The sequence below is a fragment of the Eleutherodactylus coqui genome, chromosome 2, assembly GCF_035609145.1.
Source record: "Eleutherodactylus coqui strain aEleCoq1 chromosome 2, aEleCoq1.hap1, whole genome shotgun sequence".
NCBI classification, from domain to species: domain Eukaryota; kingdom Metazoa; phylum Chordata; class Amphibia; order Anura; family Eleutherodactylidae; genus Eleutherodactylus; species Eleutherodactylus coqui.
Genome location: NC_089838.1, coordinates 332200488 through 332225005, shown reverse-complemented (window position 1 = coordinate 332225005; position 24518 = coordinate 332200488). Strand labels below are relative to the sequence as shown.

Genomic DNA, 24518 nt, shown 5'->3' with positions numbered 1-24518 from the left:
GGCCAAGTAGAAGTCGTGACCACATGGCAAGCCAATCCCCCCCTCTTCTTTCCTTCTCACATGAGGCTGTATGCTAAGCGTGGTCTTCTCTGTCTCCAGACATATCCTGAAAAGGCTGACCGCAGTGATTTAAAGAAGGCCCGAGGGAGGGCAATCGGAAGCATTCTAAGTTTATATAAAATTTTGGGCAAGACATAAGATTTTAGCACATTTTTTCTGCCAAACCATGAAATAAACGGCATATCGTATGTATGCAGGAGGTGTTTCACTTGTGTTAGTAGTGGGATGAAGTTATATTTGTATAATTCTTCAGCTTCTTTAGTAATTGTAATCCCTAGATACTCCACAGACGTATTGGACCATTTGAAGCGTGAACTGGAGCTTAGTACTTTATATTTATTCAAGGGGAGGGAGACGTTTAAAATAATAGATTTGGAGAAGTTGATTTTAAAATTGGAGATAGAACCAAAGGTTTCTAGTAGTGTTAATTGGTTTGGGATGCTTGTTTCGGGATCTGAAATGGTGAACATGACGTCATCCGCAAATGCTGCCGTATGTAGGGCTTTAGCTCCTATTTTAAGACCTTTTATATTAGGGTTTAGTCTTACTCCCTGAAGGAGGGGCTCCATGGATAGGATGAAGAGGGTCGGGGATAGGGGGCAGCCCTGACGGGTACCATTTCTAATGTTAAATGGTGGAGATAGTAAGTTATTTTTTTTGAGTCTGGCATAGGGTTCTTGGTATAGTGAGAAAATCGCTGAGACAAAGGCCGGGGCAAAATAGAACTGAAGTAAAACTTTTTCTATATAGGTCCAGTCCACCCTGTCAAACGCCTTTTCGGCGTCGGTGCTTACCAAAACCAGGGGTATTTTATGGGTTTGTGCGTATTTAGTGGCATGTAGTAATCTGGGTTTCACAGTTGCAGGACGAACACCTTGATGAAAAATAGATATGTCACAGTAGGGTTCAGTTAAGTCTCTAAAACATAGCTTTTATTGAAAAACTAAATAAAAAGGAGTTTGTAACACAAAGTCCTAAACTCTAGACACAAACACACAAATAAATTAAAAACTGCACCCCTATGTCAAATGAGGGGAAAGCAGTATGTACGTTGCCTAGGAACCGATATTTTCTCCCAACGGAATTAAAGTTTCTATTTTTGTTCTCCGTGGTATCTATCCTAGAGCTAGTTGGATAGGCTCGTTAACAATGGTGTTCCAGCTTGTATAGACAGCTATAGATATTCAATAGATGGGGGACTTGTATCCGCTTTTTAGAGCACGTGCGTTATTCCTCCCATATAGAGAAAGATGCATAGACTGTCAAAAAATGCCGTAGTTCAACGCGTTTCCGCTACCTGTTACGTAGCCTCATCAGGAACCATAAGAGAGTTTTTACAAACAAATCACCTTCCAGCTAAACGGTTAATCCCCAGATTGGGATATTATAACCTTTTAGGAGAAGGGAGGTAGACAATCCTATCACTAGGTAGATCAAGGTAAATGAACCCAGTTTCCCCCCAAGAAAAATAGCTTCCAGCTAAACGGAAGCGCGTTGAACCACTGATTTTTGAACCTACAAAATAATTGAGCTGGCAGTTTGGTGTACTGCATTATAACTTTTGGTGGCTACAACTCGCAAAAAACGTTGGCAAGCTACAGCATTCTGATATCAGCTTTATATCTGATTTCTCTGAAATTAGCCAAAGTAGCGTGAATATTCTCTCACCTACGGCATTTTTTGACAGTCTATGCATCTTTCTCTATATGGGAGGAATAACGCACGTGCTCTAAAAAGCGGATACAAGTCCCCCATCTATTGAATATCTATAGCTGTCTATACAAGCTGGAACACCATTGTTAACGAGCCTATCCAACTAGCTCTAGGATAGATACCACGGAGAACAAAAATAGAAACTTTAATTCCGTTGGGAGAAAATATCGGTTCCTAGGCAACGTATATACTGCTTTCCCCTCATTTGACATAGGGGTGCAGTTTTTTATTTATTTGTGTGTTTGTGTCTAGAGTGTAGGACTTTGTGTTACAAACTCCTTTTTATTTAGTTTTTCAATAAAAGCTATGTTTTAGAGACTTAACTGAACCCTACTGTGACATATACATGTAGTAATCTATAGCAATTGTTTCTGCCTTCTCTGTCTTTAACAAAGCCCATTTGTTCACTATTTACTATAGAGGGTATTAAGTTCTCTAACCTTTTTGCTAGCAGTTTTGCCCAGATTTTGACGTCCACATAAATCAGGGATATTGGCCTGTAACTGATGCAGAGTTCGGGGTCCTTTTTTTCTTTATGTATGAGCGTAATATGCGCTTCTTGCGCTTGTTTAGTTAGTGGGTCTCCGGACATGAGTGCTTCAAACAAGTCTCTTAGTTTCGGTACTAGAATTTCTTAAAAGGTCTTGTAGTATGTACTTCGGAGACCGTCCGGTCCTGGGCTTTTTCCGGCAGGGCATTGTGTCACTATATCTTCTACTTCTTGTAGAGAAATGGGGTCAAGAAGAGACTTGGCCGCGTTAGATATAATTAGAGTTTGATATACAGGAATTGGAGTTCTTGCTTAGACAGATAAATTCAGAACAGAGGATTGAACATCAGCCTTGGTCGGGTATAAGAAAGGTTCGATACAAAGATATTTGACATCAGAATAATGGTGAGCACAGCGCATTGAACGAGCTGAAATACACAGGTAAAGGAAGCGCAAGACTGGATGTTCTAATAGAGCAACAAGATTATTGTGTACTTGCCCTATCCAACTATTTGTAAGTTCACTATCATCTGATTATGATCTAGTACGCTAAATTTATATATTCCACTACTGTGGCTTATGACGATTTATAAATTTAATTTTAAAATTCCACTGTGGGCTGATTTTACTCATCAGAAAGTGAACAAAATATACCAAGAACATGAGGATAAATGTTATAGAGAGTGTGGGGAGAGCGAGTCCATAACAGTTTTTCAAGATTTCTGATGTAATTGGACATGTTTTCTGGCAAAGAGTTACATAGTAGCATAGTATATCTATGTAGTTCAGCCTGTTTCAACTCCCTTGTTGATCCAGAGGAAGGCAAAAAAACAGAAGCCAATTAGCCCATTCAGGGGAAAAATTCATTCCCGACTCTATAATGGCAGTCAGAATAATCTCAGGATCAACCTGTGATAGTCCCTACCTGAATGTAAGACCCAGAACTACAACCCTGTTGGTCACCTAATGTCTATATCCTGTAATATCATTGTGCTCTAGAAAGACATTTAGTCCCCTCTTAACCTCCTCTATGGATTTTGACATTACCACCTCCTCAGGCAGAGAGATCTACAGTCTCACTGCTCTTACAGTAAAGAACCCCCTTTTGTGTTGGCAATGAAAGCTGCTTTCTTCTAGATGTAGCAGATGCCCTCTTGTTACCGTTGCAGTCCTGGGAATAAACAGATCATGGGAGAGATCCTTGTATTGTCCCCTAATATATTTATTCGTAAATAGCCCCTTAGCTGTCTTTTTTCCAGGGTGAAAAATCCTAATTTTGATAGCCTCTCTGGGTATTCCAGTCCTCTCATTCCATTCATTAATTAAGTTGCCCTTCTTTGATCCCCCTCAAACACTGCAACATCCTTCCTGAGCACCCGTGTCCAGAACTGTACACAGTATTCCATGTGAGGCCTGACAAGTGCCTTATATAGTGGAAGAATAATGTTCTCGTCCCTCAACCCTATGTCTCTTTCAATGCCCCCCAAGACTTTATTAGCTTTTGCAGCAGCTTACCAGCATTGCTTGCTCCAGTTAAATCTACAGTCCACTAGTACCCCAGGTCTTTTTCCATATCACTTTTCCCTAGCAGTACCCCATTTAGTGTATATTGGTGACATCTGTTTGTTTGGCCCATGTGCATAACCTTACATTTATCAAAATTGAATTTTATTTGTCATTTTTCTGTCCAAGCCCCCAACTTATCTAGGTCCTTTTGCAGCATACATTGTCCGCTGTTACATTAATTATCTTGCATCATTTTGTATCATCTGCAAATATTGATATTTTACCATGCAATCCCTCTATCAGGTCATTTATAAATATATTGAACATAATGAGGTCTAGCACTGAGCACTGTGGCACCCCACTAGCGATGGTGGCCCAATCTGTGTACAAATCATTTATTACCAACCTCTGCTTTCTATCTCTGAGCCAGTTCTTTATCCAGATACACACGTTTTTGCAAAGTCCAAGCTGCCTCCTTTTAAATATCAACCTATTATATGGCATGCCGTCAAATGCTTTAGAGAAATACAGATATACGAGATCAATAGACTCTCACGGGTCCAGCCTAGAACTACTTCATCGTAAAAGTGATGATTATTTGCCAATCTGTTTCCTAATGGGTATAAAATGAGTGGGATTGTCAGCTAAAAATCATAAACCCAGGGAGGACAAATACCCAGAGCAGTGGTGGTGGAACCTCCACTTCCAGCCCAGTTCCAATCCTGGGTCACGTGGTATGGACCTTTTCTATGCCCATCAAATCATCAAGGGGGCTGTCTGTTATGTTCAATGAAAAAGCACCACATTCTGTCATGAGCAATTCAAAGACAGCAAAGGAGGTTGGCTTAGCTATTAAAGTGACCCAAACAGACAACTGCCTGAGGCCTGTGTCAGAACTGTGCTGGAAGACATTTGCCCCCTCTTGGCAATATGTTTTAGGCCAGAGTATTTAGTGTGGATCTCCATTATACCCAAGCAAATTGACTCTAGTAAAAGCCAAGGGGAGAAAATAGGAGAAAACGCAGACTGCAATGCTTCTGTCACCACAAACACATAGTTCTAGCCAATTAGAACACCACAGATCATACAGTGATGGTATACTCTAGTTATGATGATTTAATCTTTTTAATAAATATTAAACTAGTACCAGCTTATCACTACTCACCCAGTCTTCCATCTATATAATTTCTAATGACCCTTTATCAGATGAAGTAGATGTCAACTGTTAAGTGGATCCCTAAAGTTTCTACTGGTATAAACCCAATGATATTTAAAAACTGCTACTTGTATGGCTTTCTTGATGTCCTTGTTTCTAAGACTGTATATAATGGGGTTGACTAAAGGGGTAAACACAGTATATAGCAGTGATAGGATTTTACTCATGGTGAGCGTTAGGCCTTTTGTTGGGACAACATAAACACTGAATATAGTCCAGTAGAATATGGTAACCACAATGAGGTGAGAGCTACAGGTGGAGAAGGCTTTATGTCGACCTGTACTGGATGGGATCCTTAAAATAGTAATAATAATATAAGTATAAGATGCCACAATGATTGTGGTTGGAATAATGATAGTTGGAATGCCTATTATATATGTCTCCAAGTAAACAATGAAGGTGTCAGAACAGGAAAGTTCTATTAATGAATTGATGTCACAGAATAAATGGTCAGTTATAGGGGGGCCATAAAATGTCATATTTTTTAATGTTATAACATAAATTAAAGTAAAGGAAGATCCAGACATCCAAAAAATGATGGCCAATGTCAAACAATAAGTACTTGTCATTATAGAAGTATAACGGAGAGGATTACAAATGGCCACATATCTGTCATAAGACATCACTGTGAGAATGAAACATTCAAATATCTCCAAGGTAGACAAAACATAAAACTGAGTGATACAACCAGCAATAGTAATGGCCCCCCCATTATTCAGTAGGATGTGGAGCAAGTTGGGGACAGTATCTGATATCACCAAGATGTCACTGATGGATAGTTGTGAGATGAAGAAATACATTGGAGTATGGAGGTCCTTGCTGGTGGACACCAGAGTGATGATCAGGAGGTTCCCACATATGGTCCAACAGTAAATCACCAGAAGAAGACAGAATAGATGTATCCTAAAATATTGGCTGCCTTGAAATCCTAAAAGGAAAAGCTCCGTGACCGCAGTCAGATTGTTCTCCTCCATGAGGGTTAAGAAAGTAAATACACCGCTAAAAAAAAGATAACACAAGAATTAGAGTGTGCCCTACCTCGGAGACTACACAGAGTATATTTTATAAATTGGTGACCACAGTCAGATTGTTCTCCTGCATGAAGGTTAAGAAAGTAAATACTGTATGATGATTAGAAAAAAAAAAAAAAAAACAAGAATTAGAGTGGTGTGAACCTCAAAGATTTCAGAACACTTATTTTATAACTTATGGTATATTTATTATACCATAAGTTTATATCATGCTGAATTTGTTTTTAATTGTGAGAGTTGATATGTCTGACGGCATTCCATTTTGAGGCTATATTCACAGTCAGTATTTTGCAAGTGGAAACCAGGAGTGGAACGTATAAAGTATAATGCATATATTATTTGCATTTCTTCTGTATTTTGGACCAGCTCCTGCTTTTGCCTTACAAAATGCTAATGAAAAGTACTGAAATTTGAGTAATGCTTTAGAGTAGATGAACCTTTAAGATACGACTTTGCGTATGAATTGTTCCATTTTTTCTATAAGTGCTGAGTATATTGAATCTTGCATTTTAGTGGTTTCAAATAATTGTCCTTAAGGATGTGTCTATCTTCCAATCGGTCATCCATCCATATTTTTGCTAGATTCCCAGCCTTGGTATTTCTGATATTGAGCTATTCTTTTCTGTATTTTATGAATATTTGTTTCAAAATACCTATTCACCTGTATTTGTATTCTGATATCTCATGAATGTGCTAACAACACAATTATGCTTTGCAAGTGGACTGATCATGCTTAGTCTTTCTTTAAGGTCAATAACACATGACCGTATGCACACCTACACTCGCGATGTTGCGCATAATTATGTGTTTTTTTTTCTTCTGAGAATAATCAAACTCCATGCCAGTACGAGCAAGTTTGAGAAAATAGATATTAACAACATGCGGGAAAAATAGGAAAACTCTTATCTTTTCTCGCCTGTACTATTACCAGATGAGAATTTTGCTAATGTAAAGTAAATCATTGTAAGTAGAGGTGAGCGAGCACCAAAATGCTCGGGTGCTCGTTGCTCGATTCAAACTTTTCGCGATGCTCGAGCATTTTTGTATATAACCGATGCTCCGCTTAGGTTTTCATTTGTGAAAATCTGGAAAACCTATGAAAGTGATGGAAACGCCACAGAAACAGATAGGTCAGGCAAGGGGCAACATGCTGGGCTGCATCTCAGGCTCCCAGGTCTCACTATTAAGCCACAATAGCGGCAAGAGTGTGCCCCCCCCCCTCTAACAATTTTTACTTTGGACAAACCCTCATTAGTAAGGCACACCTTAGCTAAGCACCACACTACCTCCAACTAAGCACAATCACAGCCTGCGGGACACACCCCTGCCTCTTCTCCTGGGTTACATGCTGCCCAACCCCCCGCACGACCCTGCGTCTGCAGCGCACACAAAAGTGTCCCTGTGCAGCCTTCAGCTGCCCTCATGCCACACGCTCGCTTCATAGCCACACCACCCTCATGTCTATTTATAAGTGCGTCTGCCATGAGGAGGAACTGAAAGCGCACTGCAGAGGGTTGGCAGGGCCAGGTAGCGACCTTCTGTAAAGGGGGGGGGTGATAACCCCCAATGCTGTTGAGTATTGGTGAGAAATTGACGTTCGATCTTCATTCCAATCCTGTGCCACATCCGTCAGGAGCTGCAAACGTGGGCATAAAGGGGACTCAGGGGCCAGCCCAGCACTTCTACACATCTCCACAATGCAGCAATATTCTGTGTGGGAAGTATGTGAGCGGGCCCTGGGTCTTCCTCTGTCCCAGCAAACACCTTGTGTGGCCCAAGGTGTTGCGAGTGACATAGCAATGGGGAATCCATGTGTCCACACACTACTCATTCTGTTTGGGTGTCGGATACCTCATCGACAACGCAAGGGGAAAACCATCTGCACTCTGCACCCTATCCAAGTCTGTCAGTGTTTTGGGGAAAACAGGTAAAACATCTCTATGGGAAGTCTGTGTGCACCCACAGCATGGGTGGGTCCAAAGAACTTAAAGACAGTACACATAAAGAAATCAGAGTGCCCAAACACGGCAGACTTTAACTGCGCCGAGGACATAGGCCTCTGCACAAACCCTCAGCAATCGCGGGCATAGAGCTGACTCTGATGCTAGCGTAGCTATGAACGTCTCATTAGCACTGTATCGCTCCACTTGTTTGTCCCAATGCAGTGCCCGGATAGCTATGGTAACGAGGGAGAAAATACATGTTGGCTTCAGCCTAAACTTCATGCCCTAGTCAGTCTGGATTTTTTTTAAAGTGCCAGGCAGGTACAACTCAGCTATGGGAAGTCTGTGTGCCCCAACAGCATGGGTGGGTCCCAGGAACCTAAGGACGGTACATAAAGAAATCCCAATGCAGTGCCCGGATAGCTGTGGTAACGCGAGAGAAAATGCACGTTGGCTTCGGCCCACACTCCATGCCCTAGTCAGTCTGCTTTTTTTTTAAGTGCCAGGCAGGTACAACACTGCTATGGGAAGTCTGTGTGCACCCACAGCATGGGTGGGTCCCAGGAACCCAGAGAAGGTACATAAAGAAATCCCATTGTAGTTCCCCGGATAGCTGTGGTAACGTGCGAGAAAATACATGTTGGCTTTGGCCCACACTCCATGCCCTAGTCAGTCTGTTTTTTTTTTTTATAGTGCCAGGCAGGTACAACACCGCTATAGGAAGTCTGTGTGCACCCACAACATGGGTGGGTCCCAGGAACCTAAGGACGGTACATAAAGAAATCCCATTGCAGTGCCCCGGATAGCTGTGGTAACGTGAGAGAAAATACATGTTGGCTTTGGCCCACACTCCATGCCCTAGTCAGTCTGTTTTTTTTTTTTTTATAGTGCCAGGCAGGTACAACACCGCTATGGGAAGTCTGTGTGCACCCACAGCATGGGTGGGTCCCAGAAACACAGAGAAGGTACATAAAGAAATCCCATTGCAGTGCCCCGGATAGTTTTGGTAACGTGAGAGACAATACATGTCGGCTTCGGCCCACAATCCATGCCCTTGTCAGTCAGTGTTTTTTTGGGGGGTCAGATAGGTAGAACACCGCGATGGGAATACTTAGTGCACCCATAGTATACACAGACCCCTGTAATATTTCTGTAGCTAAAGTATAAGCTGACCCCAGTAACAGTTATGTTGCAGAAGTCTAGGGAGACCCCAGTAACATTTCTGTAGTAACAGTATAGACAGACCCCAGTAACATTTGATTAGCAGAAGTATAGGCAGACCCCTGTAACATTTCAGTAGCAGCAGTATAGGCAGACCCCTGTAACATTTCAGTAGCAGAAGTAGAGGCAGACCCCTGTAACATTTATGTAACAGCAGTATAGGCAGACCCCTGTGACATTTCTGTAGCAGAAGTATACGCAGACCCCAGTAACATTTCTGTAGTAACAGTATAGACAGACCCCAGTAACATTTCTGTAGCAGCAGTATAGGCAGACCCCTGTAACATTTGTGCAGCAGCAGTATAGGCAGACCCCTGTAACATTTCCGTAGCTGAAGTATAGGCAACATTAACGTGGCATAAGTATAGGCAGAGCCCAGTAACATTTTTGTAGCAGAAGTATATGCAAACCCCTGTAACATTTATGTAGCAGCAGTATAGGCATACCCTAGTAATATTTTTTTGTCGAAAGAGTATGGGCGAACCCCTGAAACATTGGGGTACCATGAGTGTAGGCGACCCGGAAAAATTAGTTAGATAAGAGTATACATGAGGGCCTGAAAAATTAGTGTTGCAAGAGTACATATGTACCCCTGAAACATTGCTCAACCGAGAGGGCAGGTGAAAGCCATAAATATTGATTGAAAGATACAGCTGGCTGTTGCTTAGTTTGTAACAGAGCCTGAAGGCAGCCCTGTTAAACAAATTGGTTCATGTTAGAGTATCAATGCTTTTGAAACTTTGAAAAATTGTTTTAAAAAATTGTAAGCACAGCCTTTTGGGCCGTAGAAAAATTGGCATTTCAGCGTGATGACATGATGTTTCTGAAGGAGGAGCAAGAGGAGGACTAATATCATACACACATTAACAAAGATAAATGTCCCTTTTTTTCCGGTGATAGAGAAGAATGCTTGCATCCGTGGTTGCAGCGAAAAGAATCTTTAGGTTCCGCTGCTCTCCACTGGTGGAGAAGAGAAGTCTAGGGAAATCCAGGCTTTGTTCATCTTTATGAGTGTAAGCATGTCGGCACTGGCAGTTGACAGGCAGGTACGCTTGTCCGTGATGATTCCCCCAGCTACACTAAACACCCTCTCTGACAAGACGCTAGCGGCAGGGCAAGCAAGCACCTCCAGGGCATACAGCGCAAGTTCGTGCCACATGTCCAGCTTTGACACCCAGTAGGTGTATGGAACAGAGGCATCACGGAGGACGGTCGTAGGATCGGCTACATACTCCCTCACCGTCTTTTTACATTGCTCCCTCTGACTCAGTCTTGACTGGGGAGTGGTGACACAGTTTTGCTGGGGAGCCATAAAGCTGCCAAATCCTTGGAGAGTGTTCCCCTGCCTGCGCTGAACATGCTGCCTGATCTCCGCGCCTCCCCTGCTACTTGGCCCTCGGAACTACGCCTTCTGCCACTAGCGCTGTCAGATGGGAAGTTTACCTTCAGTTTGTCCACCTGAGCCCTGTGGTATTGCATCACTCTCAAACCCCTTTCCTCTTCGGGAATGAGAGTGGAAAGGTTCTCCTTATACCGTGGGTCGAGCAGGGTGTACACCCAGTAATCTGTAGTGGCCAGAATGCGTCTAACGCGAGGGTCACGAGAAAGGCAGCCTAACATGAAGTCAGCCATGTGTGCCAGGGTACCAGTACACAACACATCGCTGTCCTCACTAGGAAGATTACTTTCAGGATCCTCCTCCACAGCCCATACACGCTGAACAGATGAGAGGCAAGCAGCATGGGTACCCACTGCAGTGGGCCTAGCTGTCTCTTCCCCCTTCTCCTCCTCCTCCTCCTCCAAAACGCGCTGAGATATAGATATGAGGGTGCTGTGACTATCAAGCGACATACTCTCTTCCCCCATCTCCTATTCCGACCGCAAAGCGTCAGCGTTTATGCTTTGCAGCGAACTTCTCAACAGGCATAGCAGAAGAATGGTGACGCTAATGATTGCAGCATCGCCGCTCAGCATGTGGATAGACTCCTCAAAGTCTCTAAGGACCTGGCAGATATCTGCCATCCAGGCCCACTCCTCAGTAAAGAATTGAGGAGGCTGACTTCCACTACGCCGCCCATGTTGGAGTTGGTATTCCACTATTGCTCTACGCTGCTCATACAGCCTGGCCAACATGTGCAGTGTAGAGTTCCACCATGTGGGCGTGTCGCACAGCAGTCGGTGCACTGGCAGATTAAACCGATGTTGCAGGGTGCGCAGGGTGGCAGCGTCCGTTGTGGACTTTGCAGAAATGTGCGCAGACTCGGCGCACCTTGCCGAGGAGGTCTGACAAGTGTGGGTAGCCTTTCAGAAACCGCTGAACCACAAAATTAAAGACGTGCCCCAGGCATAGCATGTGTGTGAGGTTGCCGAGCTGCAGAGCCGCCACAAGGTGGGCAGTGTGCCTCTTCTCTCCTAAGCTGATTAGTTTTAGCACGGCCTGCTGACGCTTGCCCACCGCTGTGCTGCCGCGCCACACCGACTGCTGACGACGTGCTGCTGACACTTCTTAATTACGAGGTAGAGGTTGCGTAGGAGGAGGAGGAGGGGGGGAGGGTTTAGTGGAGGTGGCATTGACTGCCGCAGATATCAGCACTGAGCTATGACACGCTATTCTGGGGGTGGGTAGGACGTGAGCGGTCCCAGGCTCTGACTCGGTCCCAGCCTCCACTAAATTCACCCAATGTGCCGTCAGGGAGATATAGTGGCCCTGCCCGCCTCTACTTGTCCACGTGTCCGTTGTTAAGTGGACATTCCCAGTAACCACATTGGTGAGAGGCCGTATAATGTTGCCGGAGACGTGGTCGTGCAGGGCTGGGACGGTACACCGGGAAAAATAGTGGCGACTGGGGACCGAGTAGCGCGGGACCGCCACCGCCATCATGTTTTTGAACGCCTCTGTTTCCACAAGCCTGTACGGCAGCCTCTCCAGGCTGATTAATTTGGCAATGTTCACGTTTAAAGCTTGAGCGTGTGGGTGCGTGGCGGCGTACTTGCGCTTTCGCTCCAACGCTTCTGTTAGCGACAGCTGAACGCTGCGCTGAGAGACATTGCTGGATGGGGTCGAGGGCAGCGTAGGTGAGGGTGTGGGTGCAGGCAGGGAGGTGCTTGTGCCTGTGTTCTGAGAGGGGGGTTAGATCTGAGTTGCAGGTTGGGGCACAGGGGAAGAGGCAGTGGTGTAACCCACAGGCGGTGAACAGCCTTCGTCCCACCTTGTTGGGTCCTTGGCCATCATATGCCTGCACATGCTGGTGGTTGTGAGGCTGGTAGTGGTGGCTTCCCGGCTGATCTTGGTACGAGACAGGTTGCACACCACTGTTTGGCGGTCGTCCGCGCTCTCACTGAAAAACATCCACTCCTTTAAACACCTAGCCCTTTGCACGGTGGCTTGGTGCGAGGGGGTGCTTTGGGAAACAGTTGGGGGATTATTCGCTCTGGCCCAGCCTCTACCCCTGGCCACCCTACTGCCTCTTCCAACCTGTCCTGCTGCTGCACTTGCCTCCCCCTCTGAAGACCTGTCCTCAGTAGGCTTAGCAAACCATGTGGGGTCAGTCACCTCATCATCCAGCTGCTCTTCCTCCGAATCCTCTGTGCACTCCTCCCTTGGACTGACTGCCCTTACTACTACCGCACTGATAGACAACTGCGTCTCATCATCATCGTCCTCCTCACCCACTGAAAGCTCTGGAGACACTTGTCGGAAGTCCCCAGCCTCCTCACCCGGACCCCAGGTACTTTCCAAAGGTTGGGCATCAGTCACAACAAATTCCTCAGGTGAGAGAGGAACCAGGTTTTCCCACTCATGGCAGGGGCCCGAGAACAGTTCCTGGAAGTCTGCCTGCTCAGATGATGTCATTTACATGGCATGTGGTGGCTGTGAGGAAGGAGGAGCAGCAGCCAGAGGATTCAGAGTTTCAGCAGTGGACTGCTTGGAAGACTGGGTGCCCAATACATTGCTGGATACATTTTCTGCCATCCACGACAGTACCTGCTCACACTGCTCTGTTTGCATAAAAGGTCTACGACGTGGACCCATAAATTGTGATATGAGACTTGCCTCTTTCCTAATCCCGCAGCAGTCGGCTGGGATTCACCTGGACCAGGAACTCAGCCTGTGCCCACACCTTCACTTGGAACTCTGCGTCCTCGCCCGCGTCCATGTCCACATCCTCTAGCCCTTCCCCTCAGCATTGTGGATAGAGCAGACACAGACCTCTGTAAATAACTAAGGAATTATGCACGTACACTTTCACGCTGAGAGCGGAATTGCAACGCTAACTCCAGGCAGAAAAAATTGGAAGGAATGCCGCAAACAGGCCTAGCAGTGCAATATTGATGCACCAAAACTCCCAACAGAGACCCAGTAAAATTCAGACGGTCAAAGGTAGCCCTACGAAGGAGCTTCTTATTTTTTTTTTTTGTAAAACAATACAGGCTGTATAATGTGTATATCACTTTCACTCTATAAGTGGCTGCGTGGCCCGTACGCTGTGCATCTCAAATTCACTGCGGACACAGACTGGTGTAAATAATTATGGAATGGTTTGCGTACACTTTCTCACTTAGAGTGGTATTGTAATTTGTAATGCGAACTGCAGCCAGAAAAAAATTAAACGGAAGGCTGCACACAGGCCTAACTGTGCAATAGTCATGGACTACAACTCCTAGCAGCCACCCAGTAAAATGCACTCGATCAGAGGTAGCCCTAAGAAGGACCATTGGGGTTCTTGTACACAGGATCCTACACTACACTACCACTGTCCCTATCTCAGCAGCACTTCCCCTATACTATGTAGTACAGACTGCAACCTGAGAATGCTATAGCTGTAATGGCCTGCACAGCCCGATATAAAAAAAAAAAAGGGCAAAACTGCTACCAGCAGCCACAATAGTAATGCACACGATCACATGTGGCCCTAAGAAGGGCCGTTGGGGTTCTTGAGGACAGGATCCTACACTAACACTATCCCTGAATAAGCAGCAGCACTCTCCCTGATCTCTCCCAGTGTGTGTCTGAGGCAAGCCGCGGGCGGGACCGTTTTAAGTACTCAGCAGTCACTTGATCTCGCCAGTCACTCACTGCAGGGGGGTGGGATAGGGCTGGAACCTCAAAGGAGGAAGTTGTAATGTCTTCCCTGCATGTCTATTGGCCAGAAAATGGTGCTAAACATGCAGGGAAGGAAATGGAATTGACTGGAATACCGCGTGGTGCTCGTCTCGAGTAACGAGCATCTCGAGCACCCTAATACTCAAATGAGCATTAAGCTCGGATGAGTATGCTCGCTCATCACTAATTGTAAGCAATTGTTTTAGTTTGTCACTATGTAGCCATGATTATCACGGCCGTATAACAGGACAAAATCAGCCGATGTGAAGAAGACCTTATTCTCTCCTTTTTTTCTTTGTTTTTGCCTAAAATACATGCAAGCACAGTAGAAAAAGACTGATAAGTATCTTGTATAAAAATGGATAACTTACAAGAAATGTTGGAGAATTCAGTTTAATATTCTGTCTGCATGATCCTTGGCTACCTGGCACAACTCGACCATCCTCTCCCACTCCCTGTCCCCCTAGAAAAACACTTGCCTCTGAGATCATGACACTGATGTAAATACACAGTAAATCTGCAATATCTGCAAATGACAGAAACAGCTATTATAAATTATATAAGAGCAGCATGACATTAAGTAACATGGAAGATAATCTTCTCTGACAGAGGAACCATGTACTTGGTAATTGCATTTTTTTCAATATCATATAAGAGACAAGGGGACTGTGACATCATCATATGGAAAAGAAATGTTATTTAAAGTAAAAATCTAATTTGAAGAATTCATCAAATGTAAAATGGTAAAAATATAGAAACACAGATGTGCATAATCAGTACTTTCACATTTTTCCTAAAAAAACAAAAACAGTGGAAAATTTTAACTTTTATCATTCCCAGAAAGTACATTTAAAAAGTATTATCTCAAGATGGAACCAATCAAAACCCTTTAAAAACAGTTCTCAAATGGTTGTCAATAGAAAAATAAACTCTGGCTCCCAGAACAGAGCAAAACAAAGATGCATTTAAAAAAAAAAGAAAATATGATTTATTGAGCAAAAGTATAAAATTATGAACTGTATAAATTTGGTTCTTGCCATAAATTTACCAACCCATAAAGTAAATTAACATGTAATTTACAGAAAGTGGAAGACTAAAGCTGATAATCATCATCTGTTGTACATAATCAACATTCAAGGTTTTGTTTTAAAGTCTAGTGAAATGTGTAATAGGAAAAAATAAGGAAATTGCTTATTTCTGCTCTCAGGGTAATGAATCAAATGAATAAGCCTTTATGGGGGTTTTCCAGGATTTAACAAAAAGGTTAAAAGGGCTTAAAAGTAATCCAAATTGAATACTCCCCTATCCCGGCTGCTGTCCAACCCCAAATACCTTGGAGCTCACTGAACTGAACCCAGAGAAAGTGCTGGATGATCATGTGATGTACATTGTGCGCGGGACCACTCAGCCAGTCACAGGCTTAAGAATCACCCGGCTAGTGCCTTAGTGGTCAAGTGCACATTGAGTGGCATGTGACCAGCTGCTGCTTCTTCTAGGTCCCGTGTGTGGTGGGCTGGTTTCCGTTTGGGTTTGTAGTGCTGGATTGGGAGCCATTGACTACATTTTTCTTAATTTTCAGCCATTTTAACATTTTTTAAATCCTGGAAAGCTTCTGTAATTGTCAGGGTTATCACAGCATGGGAATAGCATGCTATAGCCTCTGATGGCAGGCTTAATGAGAAACCACAACAGAAAATGACCAAATATGAAGACTTGGTGGTCCCAGTGGTAATTGGCACACTATGTGCCATTATTAAATACCTTGGCCGGCACTTGAAATAACACACTGCAGGCTCTACATGCATCTTACACCAATACATACTGTCATCACAGGTTCCTGGGTGGTTACTGATGCACTATGAAGACAAACAACCAACCTGTGATCCCGTGTTTGTGCTGTACTGCTTTTTGTGTCAATAAAAATGACAATAATGAAAGCCATTTTTTTTCGAAATATCAGAAAGAGCAAAAAATAATAGGTGAAATAAATTCTATCAAACATCAGCTATAAATATGATATCAAAGCTCTTGAATTTTAAACTGCACAATAAAAAATAAATAGATTTACCTTTTTTCATATCTCAGACACTTGGGAGTAATCTTTAGAGTTCTCTAATATAGGTTACACAGTGGTCTATCTCATGATACATCAGATATGTGTTTTGCCTCAGCCTTTATTTTCATGTTCCTTTTTCTTGGCTTTTCTCTCAATTTTGTTCTAAAGACGATATAGGGATGAATGATGATGATATTAGATAGTGATGTAGTCAGCTTCCATGGCAAAATGAGGATGCATATCTGTGGATATTTATGTACATGTTGTAGACAATGCACCAGCTAAAATAACTCCCAGGAGATATCTCTACTGCTGCGTGATGAGTCTCCAGTGTTATGGTCAATGGAGAAATCAAAGAATTAAGGATAAATAATAATTTCTGAGAATACCAGGGTCAATTCCTCCTTTCCAACAATATATTGCATAAAACACAATGTTACACAGGACATTGTAGAAAAAAAAACACATTATGTTTTTTTTTTTCAAACATCCAACTGTTCTCATGTTATAAAAGTGATAAAACACCACCCCATTGACCCTTATGTGCTGTAGGGATGCAATAAGCTGGAGGATTAGGTGGGGATGTAGTCAGCGGACAGGCCAAAAGTAAGATAACAGGATCCAAAGCTGAGGAGCGAGATGGAGGTCTAATCAGAAAATGAATCAAGGTCAAGTTCAAAGTCAATTAGCACCCAAGTAAATGTATCTTAAAGAGGTTTTCCCATGACTCAAAATTGCTTCACAATCACTCTGTCCTTGTTTGTTGCTGCTGCCCAAGATGTATGACTGCTGCAACCAATCACTGGCTATAGAAGATGACTGTTGTGGCCAGTGATTGGCTGAGGCAGTCACATGTCCTGGTTGGCAGCAACTGAAAAGGACAGAATGGTTGTGAAACAATTTTTAATCATGGGAAATTCCCCTTCAAAGGGAGGTTTTCGAATTGAAGATATGTATTTACTTGTATTAATTGTACTTAATTTGTATAGTACATACATATTCTACAGTGCTGTACATCACTTCATATTAGGCTCTGTTTCATTTATGGTTCACAGTCTAAATTTAGTATATTCTTGGAGTGTGTGAGGAAACCATAGTACATGAGAAAACCCACAAAAACATAGGGAGTGTAATGGTAAAGGGGTCTATGGGTCCCAATGGTCACCAACTGACCGTTTATGCAGGAACATCAGCCACCTCGGCTTCCACTAGATGATTCACAATTAAAAAATCTTCAGGGTTACAGATGGCTTAACCCCTTGAGTGGCACGCCCGGAAAATTTCCGGGACGAGCTCCACTGCTCACAGCAACATAGCCCGGAAGATGTCCGGGCTATGTATCACTATGGGAGCTGCAGAGCACAATGCCACAAGCTGTGACAGTGTGCTCTGGCTGTCTCACAGAGAACAAAGCAAGGGCTTTGAAAAACCAGCAGAAGATATTGCCGATATGTCGGCAATCTCCTGCACTGCTTTGTTTACAGGTTGCCATAGAGACCATCGGCTTGTCAGAAGCAAGCTGATGGTCTCTGTGGCAGGGAGAGCTTGGTGTTTGGCTGTCAGAGGACAGCTAGGTACCTGCTCTTACAGCAGAGATCAGAGAAAACCTCCGATCTCTGCTGTGTTAACCCTTTACATGCTGCAGTCTATGTGACTGCAGCATGTAAAGGGCTGTCACTGCAGCATGTAAAGGGCTGTCACCATCGGACCCCCGGAATGTGATCAGGGGTCCTGATGGGTCCCTGTGGAAGTCCCCTAAAGGGACAAAAAAAAAAAAATTAAATTTAAAAATTATAAAAAAAAATATAAAAACACTTGTCTCCCTTTACTTTGTAAAAAAATCAAAAATATAATCACACATGAGGTATCCATGCATCATAATGACCCAGAGAAGGAAGGTAATACATTATTTAACCCCTTAATGACATGGCCCCTTCTTTTCTTTTTTCCCCATTTCTTTTTTTCCTCCCCCCTGTTTAAAAAATCACAACTTGTCCCGCAAAAAACAAGCCCTCATATGGCCATGTCAATGGAAAAATGAAAAGGTTATGGCTCTTGAGACGCAACTGCAAAATTAGTTGAAATTCAATGATTAGACCATTTTAAAAAACCTGCCCTGGTGGGCACGACAGGGTGGTAGGAAACCCACCACTGAAGGGGTTAAAGGGCAACTAAATAAAAGTTAAAGCTTTATTCTAAAAAGGTTAGCAGAAGGATATGAATGCTCGCCGGGTACTTTACAGGTGTTCCCAGAGGCGTAACTTGAAGCTTCTGGGCCCCATGGCAAAATGTGTAACAGGGCCCCCAACTATAATGCTTTATTCATAGTACTAGGCTTCCTATATGGAGAAGAGAGGCCTTATAGGCCACCTAAGGCTCCTGGGCCCAGGTGCAACCGCATCCCCTGCATCCTCTATAGTCACGCCCATGGGTGTTCCCACCAGCTGCCTTAGCAGCAGCGTCTGCATGTGCATTTTCTTTTGCTTCTAGAGTGTCTTCCTTGGGACGGGCTTTTACCTTTATTATGCCCAGCTGTGTAGGTAACATAATAGTCTCATGAGTTGTTTCACTGTCGGAGCATTCCCAATGGGTTTGCCACTTGAAGTGAGGAAAGCTCTTGTCTTCAATATTGGACCATAGTCATGTGCAATTCCAAAAGCATACCTGGAATCTGTGTATATGCTTGCTGTCTTACCCTCTGCTGCTCTTCACGCTTCAGTCAGTGCATTCAATTTAACCTACTGTGCTGACATATGAGGTGAAAGTGGTTCTGCTTTTGTTACCTCATTCTGCATGACCACTGAATATCTAGTGTAGAACTTAACATTTTCCTGGTATTTTGAGCCATCTACAAAAAACTCAAAATACAAAGTGTTCTCAACTTTCCTTCCCTCTGCAAAATCAATGAGAAGCAATTTGGCTTAATTTAGGGTTGACAACACTTCAATATAACATTTTGGGGAAGAAGTGAGGCGCAGTGTAAATGTTAACTGTCTCCAGTCAGGGATCTGCTGGCCGCAATGAGTGCAAATCCAGTAGAGCCTGTCTGTCAGTGCTAACACTGAAGTAAAACTGGAAGTAGTACAGGGATTAATTCATGGCTTTTTGTCGGAAGCAATAAAAAAATCCTAAGTCAGTTTATTGTTTTCATTATACTCCCTAGGTTCACACATTATATCAATTACTCAGATACTTTCATCCACTAGTTCACTTTTTCAGTAAGGTCATTGCCACTCAGTACCTTCCTCTGTTCGCTATTGAATTTTTGCCATTGTTTTTTTCCTTCTTGCTCTTTCACCAACTCCCAAGCAGTCTCACTGTTGTCATTTTAGTGTCCCCCTTTTCTGTATGTTCCCCATAATTAACTTCAAGTTTTTCTCACTACTTACAACCCAGGTTTGGCTTGTCTCAATAAAAGGGCTTCCTGTATTATCCCCTGTCTTATTGGTCACAATCGGAAAAACTGGAAATGTCTAACCCTGCAACTCACAACACAGACCTATACTGCACTGCTTTTGGTAGTATCCTGTTGTAATCGGGCAAGACTACAGCTGTATATTCCACTAACCCTTTGTCAGTATGCCCTTTATGGGAAATGGGCAGTGGGGTACCCTTTCTTTTGATTAGCAGCAATATCTCACATTATCCATACTATGAAAGTAACAATCAATAATCCTACCAGAAAACTACCAGAAGTGTGATTTCTAACTCCAATTTCATATCCTACTCATTAATCAAAAGCCATAAGGCAACTTTCATCAAACAGTAATTTATTCAGGTAGCTTTGTATTATTTTTTTCCCCAAAACAAACAAACTAATGGCTATATCTTCAATTGTGTCATGTGACATTCAATTTAGTCCTATAAGTTTTTTATCTGGTCTGTCACGTAGTCTGCAACACAAACCCCCAATGTCTACAGGCTTTAAGGCTGGGTTCACATGGCACGGAAATCCCATGGAAATCTTGCAGCTTGGCCGAACGGGAAAAAACGTGAGCTTTCCGCGGGAGAGACACAACTAGAAAACTTGCGAAATTTCACCGTGGGTTTTAGAGCGGTTCAGCTGCCAGCATTCAGCTTTCTCTCCCCATAGAAAAGAAGTAAGACCACAACGCCATTAAATTCCATGCCACATGTCAGTTTCCACCCGGCTTTGCCGCCCTGTGTGGATGAGATTTTTACAAAATCTTGCGCACATTGCTGGCTAATCCCAAATTAGGAGCGGCGGGTGTTATTGCTGTACGGAAATTCCACGGTAATTCTGTCCCGTGTGAACCCAGCCCTACCCTGTACCATCATTTCTCTTATCTTCTTAAGGCTCAGTCAGACAAGCATTTTTTTTTGTGCACAAATGTGTGCAAAAAAAGAGAAGCACTTCACGCATGTTTAAAATGTGTGTAACTGTAGCTCCGTGCCCATTGCTTTCAATGGGGTCGGTGCTACAGCCACCAGCCTCATTAAAAGCAATTTGATACAGGCAACCCCTACAGTGATTTTCGAGGAAGGGCATGAAATATAAGCCCTTCCCAGAAAATCATCACTAGCTGCTGTAAAAAAAAAAAAAAAAAGCATCACCTCTCCACCACTGTCAGGGCTCCAGGCATCTTGTTGCTGACCCCCTGGCACTCTTCTGCAGCTTCTTCTCCTGCTGGAGATTTAAAAATCCCCGCTCCTTAACCCTTTCCAATCTACTGTCTGACGTCTGAAGACTTTATGATTTAAGGCTGTATAGCTCTGATGTTGGAAGACGTCCGTCAGGGTTCTCTTACTGTATATTACCAGCCTCTTTGCTGTCGAAGCCTATCCAATGTGTTACCTCATGCAGTACTAGCTTTAGCCAGCAGATAGCGCCATTGTATAATGGCAGAAAAAGAGTAAGCCCCCTAGGAAAACCAGGATACAAATTGGATTGGAAAGTGTTGTGTCTGATTGGCTGACACTACAAATGCTAAACACTCAGCATTTGTAGTGTCATTAGAACAGAGGTTAATTTACATTTTCCCCTTCCTCTGTGGATGATTACTCAATGAGTTCAGCTAAACTATAACATTCTTAACTATTTCACAACTATGTACAATCAGGCCACACTTTATTAGTAATCAATGCAGAAATCCAGGGAGTTCCAAAGGGTTCTCTTACTTTTTTTTCAACTTTATGTCTACATTAAAATTCTGATGTCTTTATAGTTAGTTCTTACTGTTTCACACCATTTGGCTTTTCTTTTTCTTTCAACTCCAAGAGAATCAGTCCCAGTCTTTGGCTGATTGACAATCACCTGTTCACAACCAATGTTGTTACTGTGATCCAGATTGGATCTTCCCAAGATAGCTGACCTAGCCTCTCCATTCATGTTCGGGCCACGTCCACTTTTGCTTTGAAAAAAAAACCACTGTCTTTTTTAAACACAAAAACTCACTCACATCAGTCTTCCTTTTCTCTTCTCCAGGACTTACAACCTCGCTAGACCAATGGGGAGTTTTGAGGCATGCATTTCATACAGTGTTTTCATAATTTTGTCCACATTGTCCACATTTTTTCTTTTTTCCTTCTTTATAGCCTCTACTGCCCCTTCTCTCTGGGACACGATGACACACATCATTTAAAGTAATTGTTTATCCTTTATTTTCCCCTTCCCACTAATTGTCCAAAAACATATGTACTATATATATATATATATATATATATATATATATATATATATATATATATATATATATATATATATATATATATATATATATATATATATACATATATATATATACATATATATATATATATATATATATATATATATAGATAGAAGATAGATGCATCATTTATATATTTTGCATTGATTTTTTACTAAATATGTTTATTACGTATTTGTATACTAGAAAAAAAAGATGTTTAAATGCATGAACATGGTTTTATATTCCATGTGCATCTACACATTCCTTAACAATGATCTGGAATATTAATCCAAACCGCCACAATTTTCCACCAGATGTATAAACATGCTACAGTGCGCGCTCTATTTATGTATATATTGTTTGCATAACTTAAGCTCCATTGCACATTGAAAAAAACAACTGGTTTCAAGTTAACCTTCAGCAAGGTAATTCTTAACATACCAATCCTACTAGTTACTAGCATTTTCTACCCCCCTCCCTCCTAATCACCGAAGTGACACATAAATGAGGCACCCTGGAGATTAGAGGAGAGGCTGCCCCCCTCACAAACATAACTACGTAAATCTATTTAACCACTCCACCATACCACTACTCTTTCACTCTCAATCACCTCTGGTATTCCATACCAGCAAAGAACCTCTGACAACAGTTTCTTTGCAACAGTTTTTGCACCTGCCTTGCCACAGGGCCAACCTTCTGAACAGTTTAAAAAGACATCAGTCAAACTGCTGTTGCTAAAAATTGGCCCAGGCATTAAGGTCAAGACTGCCAGTTATTGGCAATTTGGCCTTCCACAGTATGGTAGCTGCATTCATCACAGCTGATCTCCCGAAAGTGATCCTTGATCAACAGTGGTTGGCTTATATTTCGACATCTTGCTGAATTTCGTTCAAATCACACTCATAGCAAATTTGTCAAAGAGTGCTAGTCTTTTCTTCAGATACCCTGCTATGTAATTTTCCTTATTCACAAAACTGTAGGTGACCACCCCACATTCATGTATCATCTATACGCCAGTACTAAGCCCTAACATTAGAGTAATAGAACCTGGGCAATATCAGATGTGAGAAAAAAGTCTCCAAAGAGGATACCACACTACAGCAATGTCAGCAGCTATGCCTCTATGCCAGAATCCCCTTCTGTCAAAATTATTATCAATGACAGTACAATTACTGACACACAACACAATGGAGCAGACAGAACAGGAAATGAGCAGTTAGTCAAGAGTTAAGGCACACACAAAAACACAGAAATATAGAGCTGGCTTGAACCCAGCAGCAGACTCAGCACTGTAAGACATACTTCAGAAATAGCACAGAGCAAACACAAGAAACAATTTACAAACAATGAAAAAGTAATTATACCTGATTGGGAGCAAAGTTCAGTATTGCTGAGAAGGCACCGACCGCTGAATCCATAGGCATCCCCCTCCCCAATGAAAGGTCAAGAGAAAGTTCTCCTATCCTGAGATCCTTCTTTTCCAAAGGAAAAAGCCTGCTGCTCCTTGTTCAGCACTCAGTGTAATTCTAGCAATCTCGCTGGAGCCTCCAAATTGTCAAAGGAATTCTTAAATCTTTAAGAAATCACCAATACCAGTTAGAATTAAAATATTCAATAGTCAATCACTAGTAAAAAAAAGCATTAACAAAGACTCAAAAACATAGAGATCTGAATAACAGTCAATCATGGCAGGTTCTGCTGCTCCCCTGCTCACTGCTGTGTTTTATAAGTCATAAAAGGGGTGTTAATTAATGCCCACAAGTGGGCTCCTGTGGACATGCTTACATAATTCAAGGTATATGAGTACATACACTTTTGGCTATGAAAGTGTTTTTTCAAAGTACAACATTATTCTGGCAAAAACAAGCTAACATCTGGTGGTGACGATTCTAAATTTCATAAGAGCTGGATAATACATGTCCACACCATTTAATTAAAGACAGGAGATTCTTGTGAAAATAATATAAGAAAGCCAAACCATTTGTTGGATAGACAGTGTGCCTCTACTATTCCAAGAACTTGTGCAATGTTATAATCAGATGATAGCTCTTTAATGGTCAGCATGACACTGCTGAAGTATTAAAGGCATCTTTCTGTCAGTCTCTCCCTATAAGAACTGACAAAAAAGCAGTCAATGCTATTATTCACCTCACTACAATATATGCATATGGTTCCATAAATATTTGTAGGATAGCTGGTTAATAGTTTATAATAGAAAAAAATCACTGCATGATATTTGCTACATGGAAACAGATCATATTTTTAAATGTGCAAAAACGCTTTAGCAATCCATTATTTTTATCAGATGTGATTCCATAAACATCTTAATAATGATTAATTGATATTTTAATATTGGGACAAAGGATTAATTGATATAATTTTATGTATAAAATCTGCTTATATATGAAGACAGATTGAAACTGCATATGGAGATTAATTAGGTTTTTGCTCAATTAGTTTATGCAAGTTAGTATATATAGAGGAGGTCAGTTTTAAAATTCATGCC

The 24518-nt window shown here is 42.4% G+C and overlaps 1 protein-coding gene across 1 annotated transcript; it reads right to left on the bottom strand.

Annotated features, from left to right (window-relative positions):
- Positions 1–4987: 4987 nt before the first annotated feature.
- On the bottom strand, positions 4988–14670 carry LOC136610338 (olfactory receptor 1500-like). Its single transcript, XM_066589570.1, has 2 exons — positions 14656–14670; positions 4988–5984 (listed from the first exon to the last, which is right to left on the bottom strand). Exon 2 carries the CDS (start codon positions 5957–5959, stop codon positions 4988–4990), a length of 972 nt encoding a protein of 323 aa, XP_066445667.1. The 5' UTR covers positions 5960–5984; positions 14656–14670.
- Between the last annotated feature and the right edge of the window lie 9848 nt (positions 14671–24518).

Bases quoted from the DNA above. Each gene is read 5' to 3' on its own strand.
- LOC136610338 (XM_066589570.1), bottom strand. From the start codon at position 5,959: ATGGAGGAGAACAATCTGACTGCGGTCACGGAGCTTTTCCTTTTAGGA.